Here is a 15,574-nt window from a genome sequence, read left to right as displayed (position 1 = left end):
CTGATGTGCAGAACAATGTATTCCTCCTAGTCACTTTCTCAAGCTGGAAGCAGGAATCTTCCTGCTGGGACTGATGATGTCATGAAAGCAGCTTATTCAAGAATAAACTAGTCCTGCAAACTCCAGAAGTTGGCAGTCCTTGTTTTAAACAAAGGACATCTATAAAAAGAATATTGTGGCTTGTTCCTTAATGGTTCTGAAGTCCCTTTCTTCTCCTCCTTATTCCTGCTAATTCCACTAGGAAAACCGGTGACTCACCATAAACTTTTTTATTCTTTGTTGTAAGAACCTAAGAAGTTCCTTGCTGGATTGGGCCAAGGGCCCACCTTGTCCTAGTACTCAGCTCTCACAGTGGCCAGCCAGATGCCTATGGGAATTCCACCCACTAGAAGAACCTGTACACAATAGCATTCTCCCCACTTGTGATTCCCAGCAACTGAAATTCAAAGACATATTGCCTCCGATAGTGGAGGCAGAACGCGGCCATCATGGCTAGTAGTCATTGATAGCATTATCCTCCATCAATGTGTCTAAACACTGTTATACTTTCTTCCCATGGTCTCATCTCAGTGTCTATGATTTGGGGACTGCTAGCATAGGATGGAGCTATGCTACTGAATCCTCCTATAACCAATGGATGCATGGATTATTGGCTAGGATGATAAATCTGGAGGATCACCTGGGACACGTGTGAGCGGATCTATGAGTTCACATCTTGGCAAAGCATTTAAGGCAAAACCAGAAATTCAATAGGAACACACCCATATGGAGCAAAGACATATAAACAAAATGCTACAACATACAGTTACATGAAGTGAAACAGAATTATGGCCACAACGATAAGGTTAATAAAACAAATCTAGATTCTTGAGCTTGCCTGGTCCTTTAGATTTGTCGTTATGTATCCGAGGGCTTTTGCCCGCTCTTTATACAGCCTGATTGCCTGGTCCATGGGAACTCTTAACCGGACCCAGTATTCCACAGTGCCATAGTTTCGGACACTTTGTCCAACTCCTAAACATAAAACATGTGATACATCACACAAAGTTAGAGAGTCAAGTGTTCCAGCTTTCAGGCTTATGAAGATCTCCATCTACCATCACAGCAAAGCCAAAAGCCTAATTCCAGACCTCTCTTATCCAAATCCACTTCTGTCAACAAATGCAAACATGCCCCAACCCACCCTTCATTTTGTGCATAGAACGATCCAGAGATCAAGAGAACAATTTATCCAGTATTAATAAAACACATCACTAAAGCACAGAAAATCGCACATTCACAACAAATTCTGTCAGTAACAATAAACTTTGAAAAACTCAGGTGGAGTGTCAAGTAACCTTTGCAGAGGGAGATGTGGCACTGTATTATTTTATTGAATAAGATGTTTAAGAAAAGTAGAGAAAGTGGGATGGGACACCAGAACTCCAAACACACTGTCTCAAAATGATCACCATTCTGGCGCAGAATAATAAAAACAGCGATCTTTTTGATTCGGATCGTGCAGTCAACGAACTTGCTCAATATGGTTTGCGATCCTAATTTCATTCAAAGCTTGATGCTGTTACAATCTGTTGTTCAGTATACAAAGGCAGTTTTTGGATCACCCCTTATCCTTTTGCTCCAGCACTGGAAGCAGGACGTATGTCTTGCTTAACCATGATTTAGAGCATGACGGGGAATCTGTGGCACTTCAGATGTTGCTGGTCTATAACTCCCATCAGCCCTGACCATTGACCACGCTGGCTATAGCGGATGGGAATACAACAACAACTTGAGGGCCACAAGTCCAACAACCCCAGTTAGAAATTAGTAGTGCTGTATCTGCAAAGGTTATCAGTGTAATAATGGGAGCACACTGTTTTATGTTCAACAGAGAGATTCATGGATGTCCTAGAGACGACATCTCTTTTGGTGCCAAGGTTATGGAAATCCTTATTTGGGAAAGCTGGGTAGCCCCTTTCTTAATGGTGTTTAGACATGAAGTGAAAACTGCTCCACACCACACCTTCTGGGTAGCTATAAGCAAGACCAATTTCTGATTCCTTTGGTCAAAGCAATTGTTTGCAAAGAGCTGCAACCAAGATTATGAGTTTAAGCCTGCATAGTTCCCTTTAAATCAATATACCAGTAGCAGGAGGAACTCATTTTCGATAGTGAACGTAAAAGTCCAATCCTGATTTACTGGTAATGGGAGTCATGCTTTCGATTAGATAATATTTTTAATGCTTTTTTTTTTTAGTGCAGCTTTAGTTGGAAGAAAATCCATCATGACCCATCAATAGCCAATAAATATGTAGACCACAATGGGAATTTGATATTTTCATGGTAATTATTGAAACAAAACTATGCCTGCACCTTTAATGTTCTGACATAAATATTGATCAATCCATAATTAACAAGCAGAAACATCTGTTTATCTTTTTTTGATGTCTCAATTATACTGCATTTTGCGGTGACCTCAGATCTACCAATATGCATGACAACTGGTTCTTGATCTACTAACAAAGGAATTTATTTATAAGGTCCAAAGGTATGGTCTGAAGGCAGCTAAAGCCACCACCTGACTAAGCAGGTCTGGGTCTGATCAGTACTTGGATGAGTAATGGTCTAGGAACCACAAGTACATCACCTTGGACTCCACAGCAGAGTTAAGAGCAGATACAAATGTAAGAAAACATAAAAATACATACATTAGGCTATCTGATTCAGGCCACCTGTAAACTTATATACGTTGTTGGTGGCTTGAACTGGAATTTCCAGGGCTTACATCAAAATACACAATCCTCACTATGTGTATCCAAGCAGGCATTTGTTGCCACATAATATGTGAAGTGACACTAATTCATGAACTAGTTTTACTGAAATTCACAGAAATGTAACTACACAAGTTTGCAGTTACTGAGTCTTTCCTTTCTGATGTGAAAAAACAGTCAGATAACAGAACTGAAAAGTGGATGTTGTCCAGAGATGGGGAACTTGACTCCAATTCCCCATCAGCTGCAGACAGTATGACCAATGGTCAGAGATTAAAGGTAAAGGGACCCCTGACCATTAGGTCTAGTCGTGGCCGACTCTGGGTTTGGGGTGCTCATCTTGCTTATTGGCCAAGGGAGCTGGTATACAGCTTCCGGGTCATGTGGCCAGCATGACTAAGCTGCTTCTGGCGAACCAGAGCTGCGCATGGAAACGCTGTTTACCTTCCCACCAGAGCGGTACCTATTTATCTACTTGCACTTTGATGTGCTTTCAAACTGCTAGGTTGGCAGGAGCTAGGATCGAGCAACGGGAGCTCACCCCGTCGCGGGGATTCGAACCACCGACCTTCTGATCAGCAAGCCCTAGGCTCTGTGGTTTAACCCCCAGTGCCACCCGCGTCCCTATGGGTGCTCAAATCTAGCAACAACTGGAGGGCCACAGGTTCCCCATTCCTGATTCAGAAAATCGTATTTCCTACCACACTCTACTTTCTGAGTGTGCGTATTTCTTTCTAATGCATCGTACCTAAAATTGCAAACAAATACACAACTGCAGCTGGTGCAGACTGGGTTATAAGTATGTATGAGGCACTGCACCACCAGCCGCAGTCTGACCTCAGTCAGCACCCATCTGCTTGCTTTTTTATTTGCAACTGGGCCATGGGGTGGCCCTGCCTGTCAGCTTCTTCCTCCTTAATCTCAGAGCTGCCTTAGTAGAACTCAGCAGGAAGGCAAAAGGAGAACAAAGCTAAAATAGGCTCTGGCTCTGGCTCCGCCTACTTCCTGCTTCCCGCCCTGCCAATCCCAATGGGTACCAGCTGCCACTCAAGGAAGCTCAACACTGCAACATACATTACCAAGACTCACCAACTAACATGGCTGAGCTGTAGATTCTGCCATTCTTCTCCAATATTTCATGGAATCTCAGCTGGCAGGCTGCTGCTGTCTCAAAGTCCAAGCCATAGGCATGGTGGATCTCAAGCGTGGAAGAGTTTTTCTGCATGTATTGCAAAAAGAAGTCATCCACCCGTATGAGATACTGAGAAGTAAAATTATAGGCTGGGCTAAGGCCACGAACGACTGGAGTTGTCTGTAATTCGAAATCATAGAATGCATAGGTACAGAAAGTTGTGGGCTCCTGATCACCGAAAGACTTGGCAGCTTCTGCAGAAAATATTACTCTGCTGATGTGAATTTCAAACAAGTTTTCTCCTCTTTCTAGGTGAGCAGTTTCATCAAACACATCAACTGGATCATCTGGCATGATTTCTGGTTTGAATTTGTACTGTTTGGTACCATAAGCAATATCCTTCAGCTGGGCTGGAATGCAAACAATAAGAAGTAGATATGACTCTGTTTGTTGGCATTAATGTCCTCTCTGCTGCTTTTGACAATTTCACTGGCTACCTGCCCTGTGATATATGCACATTACAACCAGAATCACTGGTAATATTAAAAATCTGGTCCCACTCTATAAACCTATAGGAGAAAATAACGCTAAATTCAGCTGATCTGAAGCAGAATGTAAAGTGAACAGCAGTGCACTTTGTCTTGGGATATTTGTACTTTTAATTCCACCTTAACCATAAGTCACATTGTGGACCTGAGTGAGCCATTCTCTCTCAGCTTTGGTCCCCCTGTAATACAGTGGGGAAAAGAGCCTCACGGTGTCATTTGTGATGACTGGAGAAAGGAGAGGTCTGCTTAGCTGAAGCTGTGCACAAATACATATGCTAGCGAAACAATCATGATCCCACTCTTAAACAACACATAAGGAAATAAAGGATTAAGCCTATATACAAAACGTAACTAGCGCTGAAATATGCTTGTCTAACTCCTTTATAACTGGAGTCCCTACAAAGACCTATTAGGGTGCCTGCACAAGGATCCTGTAATGCTCTTTCCAAAATCTGCCTGTGTGAAGTTTTTCTTCCTTTCATGTGTTTGGTTTCTTCCTGCTCTGGCTGGGCCTCTCCCAGTGAGAACATTCTCCTTTGCCCCATTCATCTTTGACTGGAGCCCAGCACTGGATGGTGTCCTCCCTTTTGTTCTGGATGCCGGTCAGGGGAAAGCAGCCCTCAAGAACAGGAGCACAGGAAGATGTCTAAAACCTGGTCAGGCTATCAAGCTCCAACTAACATTGGCTTGGGCAGAGTTCTTTCACATCGCCTGCAGACTCCTTTTTTGAACTAGAGATGCCAGGGACTTGACCCGGTCAATCCCAGAGAATATTACTTTTAACCCCCTGCGGATTTCAGCTAACCAATGATGAAACAAGTGTTCAGGACTGCACCTAGAACCTGATCTCAAACTGACACTTTTCCACTCTCCTAATCTATCAGCCAGATACAAATCAGACCCAAGATATTTCCTGCTATTGAAACCAGAGTCCTGACCAGCATACCTTCCAGTTTCCGGATACGTGCAGCCCTAACGTCAAGAAGATGGACATATTGTTCCAGTTTTGCCTCGTAATCCTGCCTCAGAGCCTCCATCTTCTGTGTCACAGATTCCACTTCTGCCTGATGATGTAAAGGAGCGAGTAAAGCACACACACTCTTATTGGGGCCCTTATTCGTGTAACATTTGTGTGGAAGGTTGTATTACAATTAAGTGTTTTAAATTTGTTGTTAGCTGCTCTGAGCCTGGTTTTCTGAACCAGGAAGGGCAGGGTATAAATAATTTTTATTTATTTATTTATTTATTTATTTATTTTTATTATTATTATTATTAGGTGTGATGGGACAGGATGTATTTGTTGTTCAGATAATATCTTCCATGGTATTAATTCTCTGGTGGTGGGGGCAAGGGTGGGAAGAGACCAAAAGCAGGCCCCTGATTTTTTCTCCCAATTCCACTCACTGAAGGAGATGTGGACTGAGAGACACAGCACTCAAAATTTCACTGATTCTGTGACAATTAGGCTAACCAGTTCTCAGAAACATGTCCTGAATTCAGTAAGGCTCAGTATAGAAAGCTGCCTTATACTGAGTCAGACCCATTGGTCCATCTAGCTCAGTTCTGTCTACACTGACCAGCAACGACTCTGTAGGGTATCAAGCAGGAATCTCCCCTAGCCCTAGTGTGAATAGAACCTGGGGCCTTCTGCATACAAATCACATGCTCTTCTACTGAGCTCCGAACTAAGGAGGTTCTATTGCCCATGGTAAAGGAGATTTAATTTGGTTGTTCATTCCTCCCCATAGTGCAAAGGGGGGGAGCAACAGAAGGGGAAAACAAGATACGAAGGTCCATGCCTGATCTTATCCTGGTATAAACCTTAGTGAAAATGTAATCCAAACAAGGCTCAGGAAGGAGAAAAAAATATTTTATGCTTGTTAGCCCCATACAGCCTTAGTCTTATGCTAATTATTTTTCTCTCTTTCCTTTAAAAAGGAGCTCCCCCTTTCACTTGGCTACAGTAGATCAATTTGTTAATTTAACAAATTTGAGGTCTTGGGGAGAGTTCCTTCTAGATGCCAAACCTCTCTGCAAAAATCACATGGCAACTTTTGTAGAGGTTTCAGAAAAAATACCAAGGCAGTTCACAAAAAACATAAGCGAACAGCAAAATAACAAGAATAAAACTAATTATAAAAATACAGCTACCTCTAATTAAAATGCACATTAAAACACCCCTAATTAAAATGTTTAACAAGTCCATTAAAATATTTTAACAGCTAAAACTACAATCAAAGCAGAAGGTTCAAATAAGATCAAGGAAATGTTTGTCTTCAAGAGCCGGCGGAATGCCAATACTGATGGGGACTTTTGTATTTCAGCAGGTGCAACAGACTGGTTTCAGGGTGGGAGGAATTCTTGGTGTGGTACAACACGTATCTTACAATAAAGAACTCATCGCAATAGCACAGTCTGATAGACTTCAGCTCATTAAGACCTGGTTATCATGCAAAATCACAGATTCATTAATCTTAATATATCAGATACTACAGAAAGGAAAAGGAAAACGCATAATGACAGAGATACCAGCAGTCAACTGCACAGTGGAGAATTAAATACCTGATAGTCTTTGTTAATTTTATGCTGTACAATTAACATATTGCGTGTCTTTTCAAGTTCTTGAATAGTTTCTGCATGGGTTGCCTGGAGCTCACGCATAGAACGTTCCAAGTCTTTATGGATGTCATCTTCTACTTTCTCCAAGAACATGAGGTCGCCGCTTGCTTGCTGCCTACGAACCTGAGCCACAAAAGTTGACAGCATTATAATTAGCACATATATATATATTCATATATATTCAAAATTGAAACTGATGGACCTGTCATTTTCCGGCATTAAAATAAATCTATGCTTGGAGACCAAGCTTGTAAATGTTTCAGTTCCGTGGAAAGGAACAAAAGCAACTCAGATCCATTTAATAACTGCTTGTGCAGCCTTTACTCAAAAGTACATTCTAATGAGTTCATTGGGATTAATTTCAACAAGAGCTGGTATAGTAAGTTAAGCTGTAACAGAACTTACTCCCAGATAAGTGGCACAATACTGTAGCCTGAGTACAAAAGCAAGCAAGAAGTCCCTGGTTCAAATATCTGTGCTACAAACTACTTTCATCCTGCTTAATTCCCTGTGACCAACATTGGAGGAGCACTCTCTAATACAGTGGAACCTCAGGTTAAGTACTTAATTCGTTCCGGAGGTCCGAACTTAACCTGAAACTGTTCTTAACCTGAAGCACCACTTTAGCTAATGGGACCTGCTGCTGCCGCCGCACCGCCGGAGCACGATTTCTGTTCTCATCTTGAAGCAAAGTTCTTAACCTGAGGTAATATTTCTGGGTTAGCGGAGTCTGTAACCTGAAGTGTATGTAACCTGAAGCATATGTAAGCCGAGGTACCACGGTATGCACATTTTTATCAGAGGAAAGTGGGGAGAGAATGCAGGGAAGCTAAAATTATGGGTCTTATAGATGGGATGGGGACCATATGGAACAGTGAAAAATAGTACTGAGGAAACTCTGGGACACTGACACAGGACCGAATGAGAAGGGCACCTCATATGAGTACTCAGCCTTTGGATCTCTCAGACCCTTTAAAGGGCGTGCTCCAAAATACACATTTTAATATAAATTTCATTATGCTAAAGGCATGGGGAAAGAGCACTATTTTCTATACAAAAGTGCTATTAATCTATAATTGTTCACGGAAACTACAAATGCTACAGGCACGGGGGTTGGGGAGGGAGAGACCGACTAAAAATTATTTAAGGCAGGAAACCGATCATTTTCTATTCCTTCTTTTCTCTTTCACATCACTGCAGTTACGCTGCAAACAGAAAAACGACAAAGCAGTGCAAGGAGAAAAATGAAATTTCCCTCTAGTGCTTTTATAAATAAACAACTAGCAGGTTTTCTGCTACAGGGGAGAAAAGAAAATGCTTATGTTTCCAGAGTGTAACATTTTAGCTTTGCACCTGCTTTTATATCATTCGGAATTATTTTTCATATCCTTCAGAATCTGTAAACAAAAAGTTGTTTTGATCAGACCTGTACTGGGGCAATGTGATAACACGAAAAGCAACTGTTTTCACTCTGAGAGAGAGAGAGAGAGAGAGAGAGAGAGAGAGAGGGAGAAGCTTTAAAGCAAATCCATGTAGGCTTAAGGTTAATCTACTTTTGATGTTGCAATGAAATATGTACATAACCTTAAAAAGTTCTATGCTGCCATCTTTTCTCTGTCTGTCTCCTGCCTTACGGAAATTGAACAGCAACATACCCATTTCATACAAGCAAGACGCATTAGCTAGCAAAAGCAGCACAAGAAAAGCCTTTCTTGAAACACCAGGTGTTGAGAGAGGATTGGAGAGCTGGGGGTGGGGGGAAGCGGCGTACGACAGTTCCTGCAAGTTACCTTGATAAGCACGAGGGCCTCGCTGAGTTCGGCCATGTCAATGTCACTCTCCTGAAACAGACACAGTCAATAGGATGGCATCGTATGACGGGAATGAATAATGGAGTGAGACACTGAGAATACACAGTGCATTCGTGCTAAAACATGGCATTTTGCTGGATATCATGAATAAGTAAACTCTTGTCATATCCCTGCAATTCTTTTGCTTTTAAGAAAGGAACATTTGCGTGGTGCATGAAATATAGAAAAGCTTCACCTCCCCCCCCCCCACTCCTTTCTATCATTTCCTAAAGAAGTTCACCTTGGTGAAAAACTTCATGCGGTTCCTCAAGTCATCCAGCTGTTGCTTCTGCTCTAGATAGCGCAACCGCAGCTCATTGTTCTCCTGGGCCAGCTTTTCATTTTGGTCTCCGAACAGAAAGAAAGAAAGAAAGAAAGAAAGAAAGAAAGAAAGAAAGAAAGAAAGAGAAAATTACAGATTCTCTTTAAATGCAGCAGAACCCTAGAAACAGCCATCATGGTCTTCAAACCTATTTTACTTGAAGCAAATACATTTTAAACAAAGAACCGCCCCTCCCCCTTCTTAAAGGTAAAGGGATCCCTGACCATTAGGTCCAGTCATGACCGACTCTGGGGTTGCGCGCTCATCTCGCTCTATAGGCCGAGGGAGCCGGCGTACAGCTTCTGGGTCATGTGGCCAGCATGACTAAGCTGCTTCTGGCGAACCAGAGCAGCACACGGAAATGCCGTTTACCTTCCCGCCGGAAGGTATTTATCTACCTTCCTATTTATCTACTTGCACTTTGACGTACTTTCGAACTGCTAGGTTGGCAGGAGCAGGGACCGAACAATGGGAGCTCACCCCGTTGCGGGGATTCGAACTGCCGACCTTCTGATTGGGAAGTCCTAGGCTCTGTGGTTTAACCCACAGCGCCACCCGCGTCCCCTCACCCTTCTTACCCATTCATCAAGTAGGATTCAGAGAGCCAGCAATAAAATTCTACCCATGCAGAGAACACCCCTACCCTATGGGCATGTAAAAACTAAGGGATTCCATGCAGTGGCTTCTCACTGCTATATGAAGAGATGCACTGGATTTGGAAATCCCTGCTGTGAGTGTACAAGCATGTTTAGGCAATGCAATGGGACCCCAGAGAGCACTTTTAATGTGTGCCATGCTGAGGGCAGACACTGCTTGCCCACAAGCTACATCTCGACTGCCAAATATATATCTGTCATGTGTTCTTACTTTTATTATTACCAAGGTAATAATATTAACAGAAAAGGGGCATAGAAATAGAGAGGTAGAGGTATTTTATAAGATACATGGGAAGGAGTTCTCCCAAGATAAGCAATGTGTTTACTAAAGTCAATGTTGATGTATGTTATAGATTGAGGACAAGTAATAAAACAGCAGCATATCCTTATTTCACCTAAACCTGATTTCTATTCTGCCTCCCCAGAATGAATATCAATAGAAATGCTCCCATCTTCTATTGACAGGTCAAGTTTGGGTAACTAGGTTCATAAGTTGGTGAGGTGGGAAGATTGTGGTAGATTGTTGACTAAGAGAGATAAATGCTTTATTGATCTGCTTATTGATCTCTTACACATTGTATCTTGTAGACTGGATAGTATTCTCTGCTGACATCTCAGCAGCTACATATCACACACACATTCTTTATTACAGTCCAAAGATCCACAAAGCAGCTACATATCTATACCCTGGTTGTTTGTTTTGTTCTTGGCTTATTTTGGGCTGCTGTTTTCCCCTCATGTTAAATGTTCTCAATAAATGTTTTTAGAACAATAACAAAAAAGCCTGTCTTTTTAATGATGATTTTATGCATTCAATCCCAAAACACACACACACACGCACACACACACACACACACAGAGAGAGAGAGAGAGAGAGAGAGAGAGAGAGAACAAACTATATGCTTATAAATACATTGTCAACTCAATTTGCAAACATTCAACTTAAATCATTTCCTTCAGAGTCATCAAGGGATTGTGTACAGCTTAAGCTCTACTCAGAACAGACCAAGTGAAATTAATGGATGCAATGTCCTTTAATTTCAGTGAGTTTACTCTGAACAGGACTATCACTGAATACATATACATTCTCTAGTCTAGAGGAGAACATAAAACTCATTTGCTTAATCTTTTAGGGTCTTTTATGTTAGGGCACTCATGGTCGAGTGGAGATTTGAACACTGGTCTTCTGGTCCTAGTCCAACCCTCTAACACATACAGCACACTGGATCAGATATACGTAATTGTTTGGAAGCATTTTCTGTGGGGAAGACTTGGGCTGTAATGATCTAACTTAAGCAGGAAGAATAAAGAGTACACTGAAGACTCTCCACCCCAACCCCTGAAACTATGATGCAAGCTTTTGAGTTCCTCTCTTTTTCGGGGTTGAGCATTAAGCAAGCAAGCAAACAAAGGCTGGAGGAAAAGCTATTTTTGTACATGATAAGACCCTCAGCCTGCAGCTTGTAGTAACAACCTAAAGATGGAAATATTCTGTTTCACTCTGTGTGGGACTGTTCTAATGGAACAACATAGCTACTTGTGCCTTTGGTCTAACTTAAACAAGATTCTGTATTGTGCGCACGGAGTGTTTGCCTGCTCACATAAAAAGAATGGGGATTTAAGAAAACAAAGATTAAGATAATCTACTGGTAAAACAAACAGCTGTCAAAAGCCGTTTGTGCTAATATCATCATCTGTAATCAATATGCACAGGGTGCTGACCCACGCATTCATGTTAGGGAAAAAAGGGGGGGAAAGAATTGGAATAAAGAGGCTCTTAAGCCTGCAATTAATTTAAACATTAAACTGCTTTTAAATGTTCTAACCCAGAGGATCACAAAACCTGAAACTAATCTGCACATTGAACAGGGAGGTGGGGGTGGAGGAAAGCAAGCAAGCAAGCAAGGAACCAAAACAGTTCTGCGTTATCTAAACGAACACATGGGCCTTTTCAAAGGGCAGCCTACCAATGGTAAATTGAAGGCCAAGGAAAGAGACAGGAGAAACAAACGGGATTTGCAAAATCAGCTTCTGTGGAGGAACTATCTGCCTCCAAGACCCACACTGCTTATCAACACTCTTCCTGACATCTTTCCCACAGCTCATATGCTGTTCACGTACTGCTTCCATTTTGCCCACAGAGGACAGATTCCTGATCTGGATAGTTTTCTTTGCTTCTTTTAAAGTTTCTAGTCCTTTTCAGACACAAACACGAAGGAAAATGGTACTATTGTGGCTGAGTCAGAAAACAGATTCAATCAGAGTGATCCTTAAATCCATTAGATTTTAAAATAAGGGTGTGTGTTTTTAGTGTTTATAGATGAGGGTTACAAGACTTCCGGGTTAGCGCCTCCAGCAATGGCGGATTTCCTCTGACCGGGAGGAATCCGCTTCGTGAAACTAGGGTGTGGACCGCCACGGCGAGGCGGGGACCCACTAAAAACCACAGGCAGGAGAAGCCTGTGGACGTGGGATTCGGCTGGCACCTTTTGCGCCTTCCCTACTTGCGGGGAAACCCGGTTTTGGGGATCCGGAGCGACGTGGGGTGAGCGGCGCGGTGCTTCGAATCGACTGCTCTTTTCACGGAATGAAGCCGCATTGCTGTTACCGGAGAGCGCTGACTTTTTCCTGTGGACAATTGGACTTTAAACATCTTTAAACGTGAGTAGAACGGAAAATTGGACTATGAAACATCTTAATTTGGTACTGAAGCAGGAAGGTCTAAACAGGAAGTCCGCCTTCTGCTTTTGTAAATAGATTGAAGCAAAGACATTGCAAGCTAAAGTCTGGAAAGTCATTTGTAAAGGACTAAATTTCCATCAGTCAAAACTACCAAACCCCCCTTGGAAGCAGGAGAAGAGGGGGGAAATCTTAGACTGTTTAAACCTGCAGGAGAGAGAGTAAAGAAAGATAAATTTCCACCGTCTTGAACCTGGGAACGGGTGTCAGAGACAAATGCTTTGAGGAAGTTCATTGACTGTGAATACGTTTCTTTTTGACAGATAGTTAAAAAAGAGAGACATATTGATTCCAATGTTTCCATTTGCACTTAAAAGGAACAAAATATCTGAAAAACGAAAGGAATTTTGTTGCTGGATCTGCTTTTAAAAAGACGGATACAAACAGATATTGTTTCCTCTAGAGGGAGCTTGTGAAACTGTTGCTGGAGTCAATCTGGGGAATTCTACAGCTGTAGAGATTAAAGATCGTGGGAACCAGACATTGACCTTGAATAAGAATGTGTCCAGAAGAAGTTTTAGTGCTTGCTTTTTGCAAGACAAGCGCTTTACTGGAACAGCTACATGAGAAGATGGATTTGATGACTGTTGCAGTTAGCAATTTTGGAGAAACAGTGAATACTTATATAGAAACTACTCAGGAACCAATCCAGGAACTTGTTTTGACAGGGCAAGTTGTGCAGGAGACAAAGGAGGAGGTTGTTGCTGAACCTCAAGTAATAGAAATGGAGCAAGTTGTGCAGAAGACAAAGGAGGAGGTTGTTGCTGAACCTCAAGTAATAGAAATGGAGAGAGTCGCGGCCCTGCAACAACATAAGTTGTTGTTTTTGACGACTGAACCTGGAGAAAGTCAGATTTGGAGAGATGGAGTACTGTTTGGTTTGGAGATGGGAAGTCGGATAGCTCCCCCTATGCAGGGATGTTCTGACTTTTGCGATTTGGTTTGGGGCCAGGGGGAGGTTGGAGTTGTGGGGGCCCTTAACCTTGGAGGGACTTTGAAACATGCCTTCAAATATCTTTTGGATTTCAGTGCTGACTATGGAGAATGGGCTGACTTGTCAAGAAGGGATAAAGATACTGTCAATTTGGAGTCTCCCCGAGATCTACCCCTCAGTGAGAAAGGAAGGAAATTAAGAATAAGATCAGCAGAAGACAAAGTAAAGTGCAGGTATAAAAATGAAGAAGACCTGCAGAAGGGACATGGAAAAGACTTAAGAGCCTCGGATAGAAGGTCACCAGGTTGATGGACTAGATGGAAGGGATAGAAAGGACTGACAAAACCCGAGACCAGGAAGAAGAGACGATGGATGAAGATTGGAAGAAACTTTAAAAATTCATTTAGAGAATTATTGTAAAATTAATGAGTGTTAGAAAAAATGTTGGAATGAAACTATTTGGCTTTAGTAGAAATGCTTTAAGGAATTATGTATAAATAAGTTTTAAGTTTTAAGCTTTAGGGCTTTATATGGTAAGATAAGGTAATGGATTGTTAATGGGCCAAAGTGTAAAACCTAAGGTCAGATTGGGTTAAGGTAATTTTTAGAACAAAAATTGAGAAAGATGGAAAGGATTTGCTGAAATAGCTAAATTGAATTAGAATACAAAAAAGGGAGGTGTGAGGAGGTCAATGAAACAAGTAAATGAAAGACAAAGTTATGGAAATACTGGATGTGTTTTTAAATGTTTTTGGTTTTTAAATGTTTTTGTTTTTTATTGTTGTGCTGTATTGTTTTTTATTCTGCTTTTTAATTTTTTTTGATGTATTGTAACTCTTTATTGTCTCTTTCCCCCCTCTCTTTTTGTAATTGTTAAACTTTTAACAAATATTATTTTTTTTAAAAAATATAGATGAGGGTTACAATAGGCCTACCAAAAACTACTTGCCAAGATTGCCAAATCAAACCTTCATGATCCAAGGCAGTATCTCTCTGAGAACATGTCTGTTTCCCCTGCTGTACTGTCACTTAATGCCAGCAGTACCATTGCACCATTGCTTAATGGCTGCTGCTCTTTTATATTGTACCAACTCCATGCTTCATTCATTGGCTCTTAGGGGCTATTTGCTCAGCCAATGTTGAAAGCAGAATTCAGGGCAATACTGGCCAATGGCCTGACTCAACTCACCTTAGCGTTTTCCAGATGTTGTTGGACTCCCAACTGCCATCAGTCCCTGCCAGCATGGTCAACAGACAGGGATGATGGAAGTTCAAGTCCAGCAACATCTGGAAGGCCAGAAGTTCCCCATTTTGCCTTTGGGACTAGCAATGAGTTATGCAAAAACATGTGTGTTAGCACTCCAACGCACTTTTACATTTTAAAATAAACAAAAGCATATTTGTGAGAGGGGAATCTAGATACACCACCAGAGGGAGTGTGTGCGCCTAGTTCAAGTTGTGCCAGGAAGTTGCTTTATACAGTCAGACCGTTGGTCCATCTCAAATACGTATTTTATTGCTGTATGAGGGCAGGATATTGCATGAGGGCAGGATATAAATATTTTTTATAAACAAACATCTACACTGACTTTCCGCTGCAATGGCTTTCCAGGGTTTCAGGCCAGGGGTTTCTCCATGCTCTACATAGAGATGCTGGGAGTTGAACTTGAGATAATCTGCATGCAAAGCAGGCGATTGATTGCTGAGCTAAAGCCCATCCCCTATACTGGTGGGAACGCCAAAGGAGAGAGAAGGCAGTGGCAGAAAGAGAAGGAATGACTCCATCCACTGCCAGCCCAGTTGACTTGAGAATCTGCTTGCCTGATGGAACTCATAAGCGGATGCAACCTATCTGCAGGAAGGGACTCTCAACATGCAAAGCAGATACTCAACACTGAACTGTGGACCTTTCCCTAAAATACCAAAGTGTGGGAAGCTACAGCATGCAGAAGTTCCTGGGTTCAGTCCGTGACATCTCCAGGTAAAAATATCAGGTAGCAGGTGATTGGAAAGGCCCTCTC

General features: G+C 41.9%; 1 protein-coding gene across 2 annotated transcripts in view; it reads right to left on the bottom strand.

Annotated features, from left to right (window-relative positions):
- Positions 1–15,574, bottom strand: part of RPGRIP1L (RPGRIP1 like) — an 82,460-nt gene that overhangs the window by 38,859 nt on the left and 28,027 nt on the right. For both annotated transcript variants that reach the window (XR_014528525.1, XM_083513512.1), the window contains exons 11-16: positions 9,144–9,250; positions 8,843–8,893; positions 6,996–7,175; positions 5,380–5,497; positions 3,843–4,295; positions 878–1,014 (exon numbers count right to left, since the gene is read on the bottom strand). Coding sequence is in view for 1 of the 2 variants with exons in the window: in XM_083513512.1 (XP_083369638.1) it covers positions 878–1,014; positions 3,843–4,295; positions 5,380–5,497; positions 6,996–7,175; positions 8,843–8,893; positions 9,144–9,250 (1,046 nt within the window). In the remaining variant the exon portion in view is untranslated. The remainder of the gene's footprint in view (positions 1–877; positions 1,015–3,842; positions 4,296–5,379; positions 5,498–6,995; positions 7,176–8,842; positions 8,894–9,143; positions 9,251–15,574) is intronic.

This window comes from Podarcis liolepis (assembly GCF_965112155.1).
Source record: "Podarcis liolepis genome assembly, chromosome: 7".
NCBI classification, from domain to species: Eukaryota; Metazoa; Chordata; class Lepidosauria; order Squamata; family Lacertidae; genus Podarcis; species Podarcis liolepis.
The sequence above is the reverse complement of the archived record's forward strand: the minus strand, read 5'-3'. Positions and strand labels throughout refer to the sequence as shown.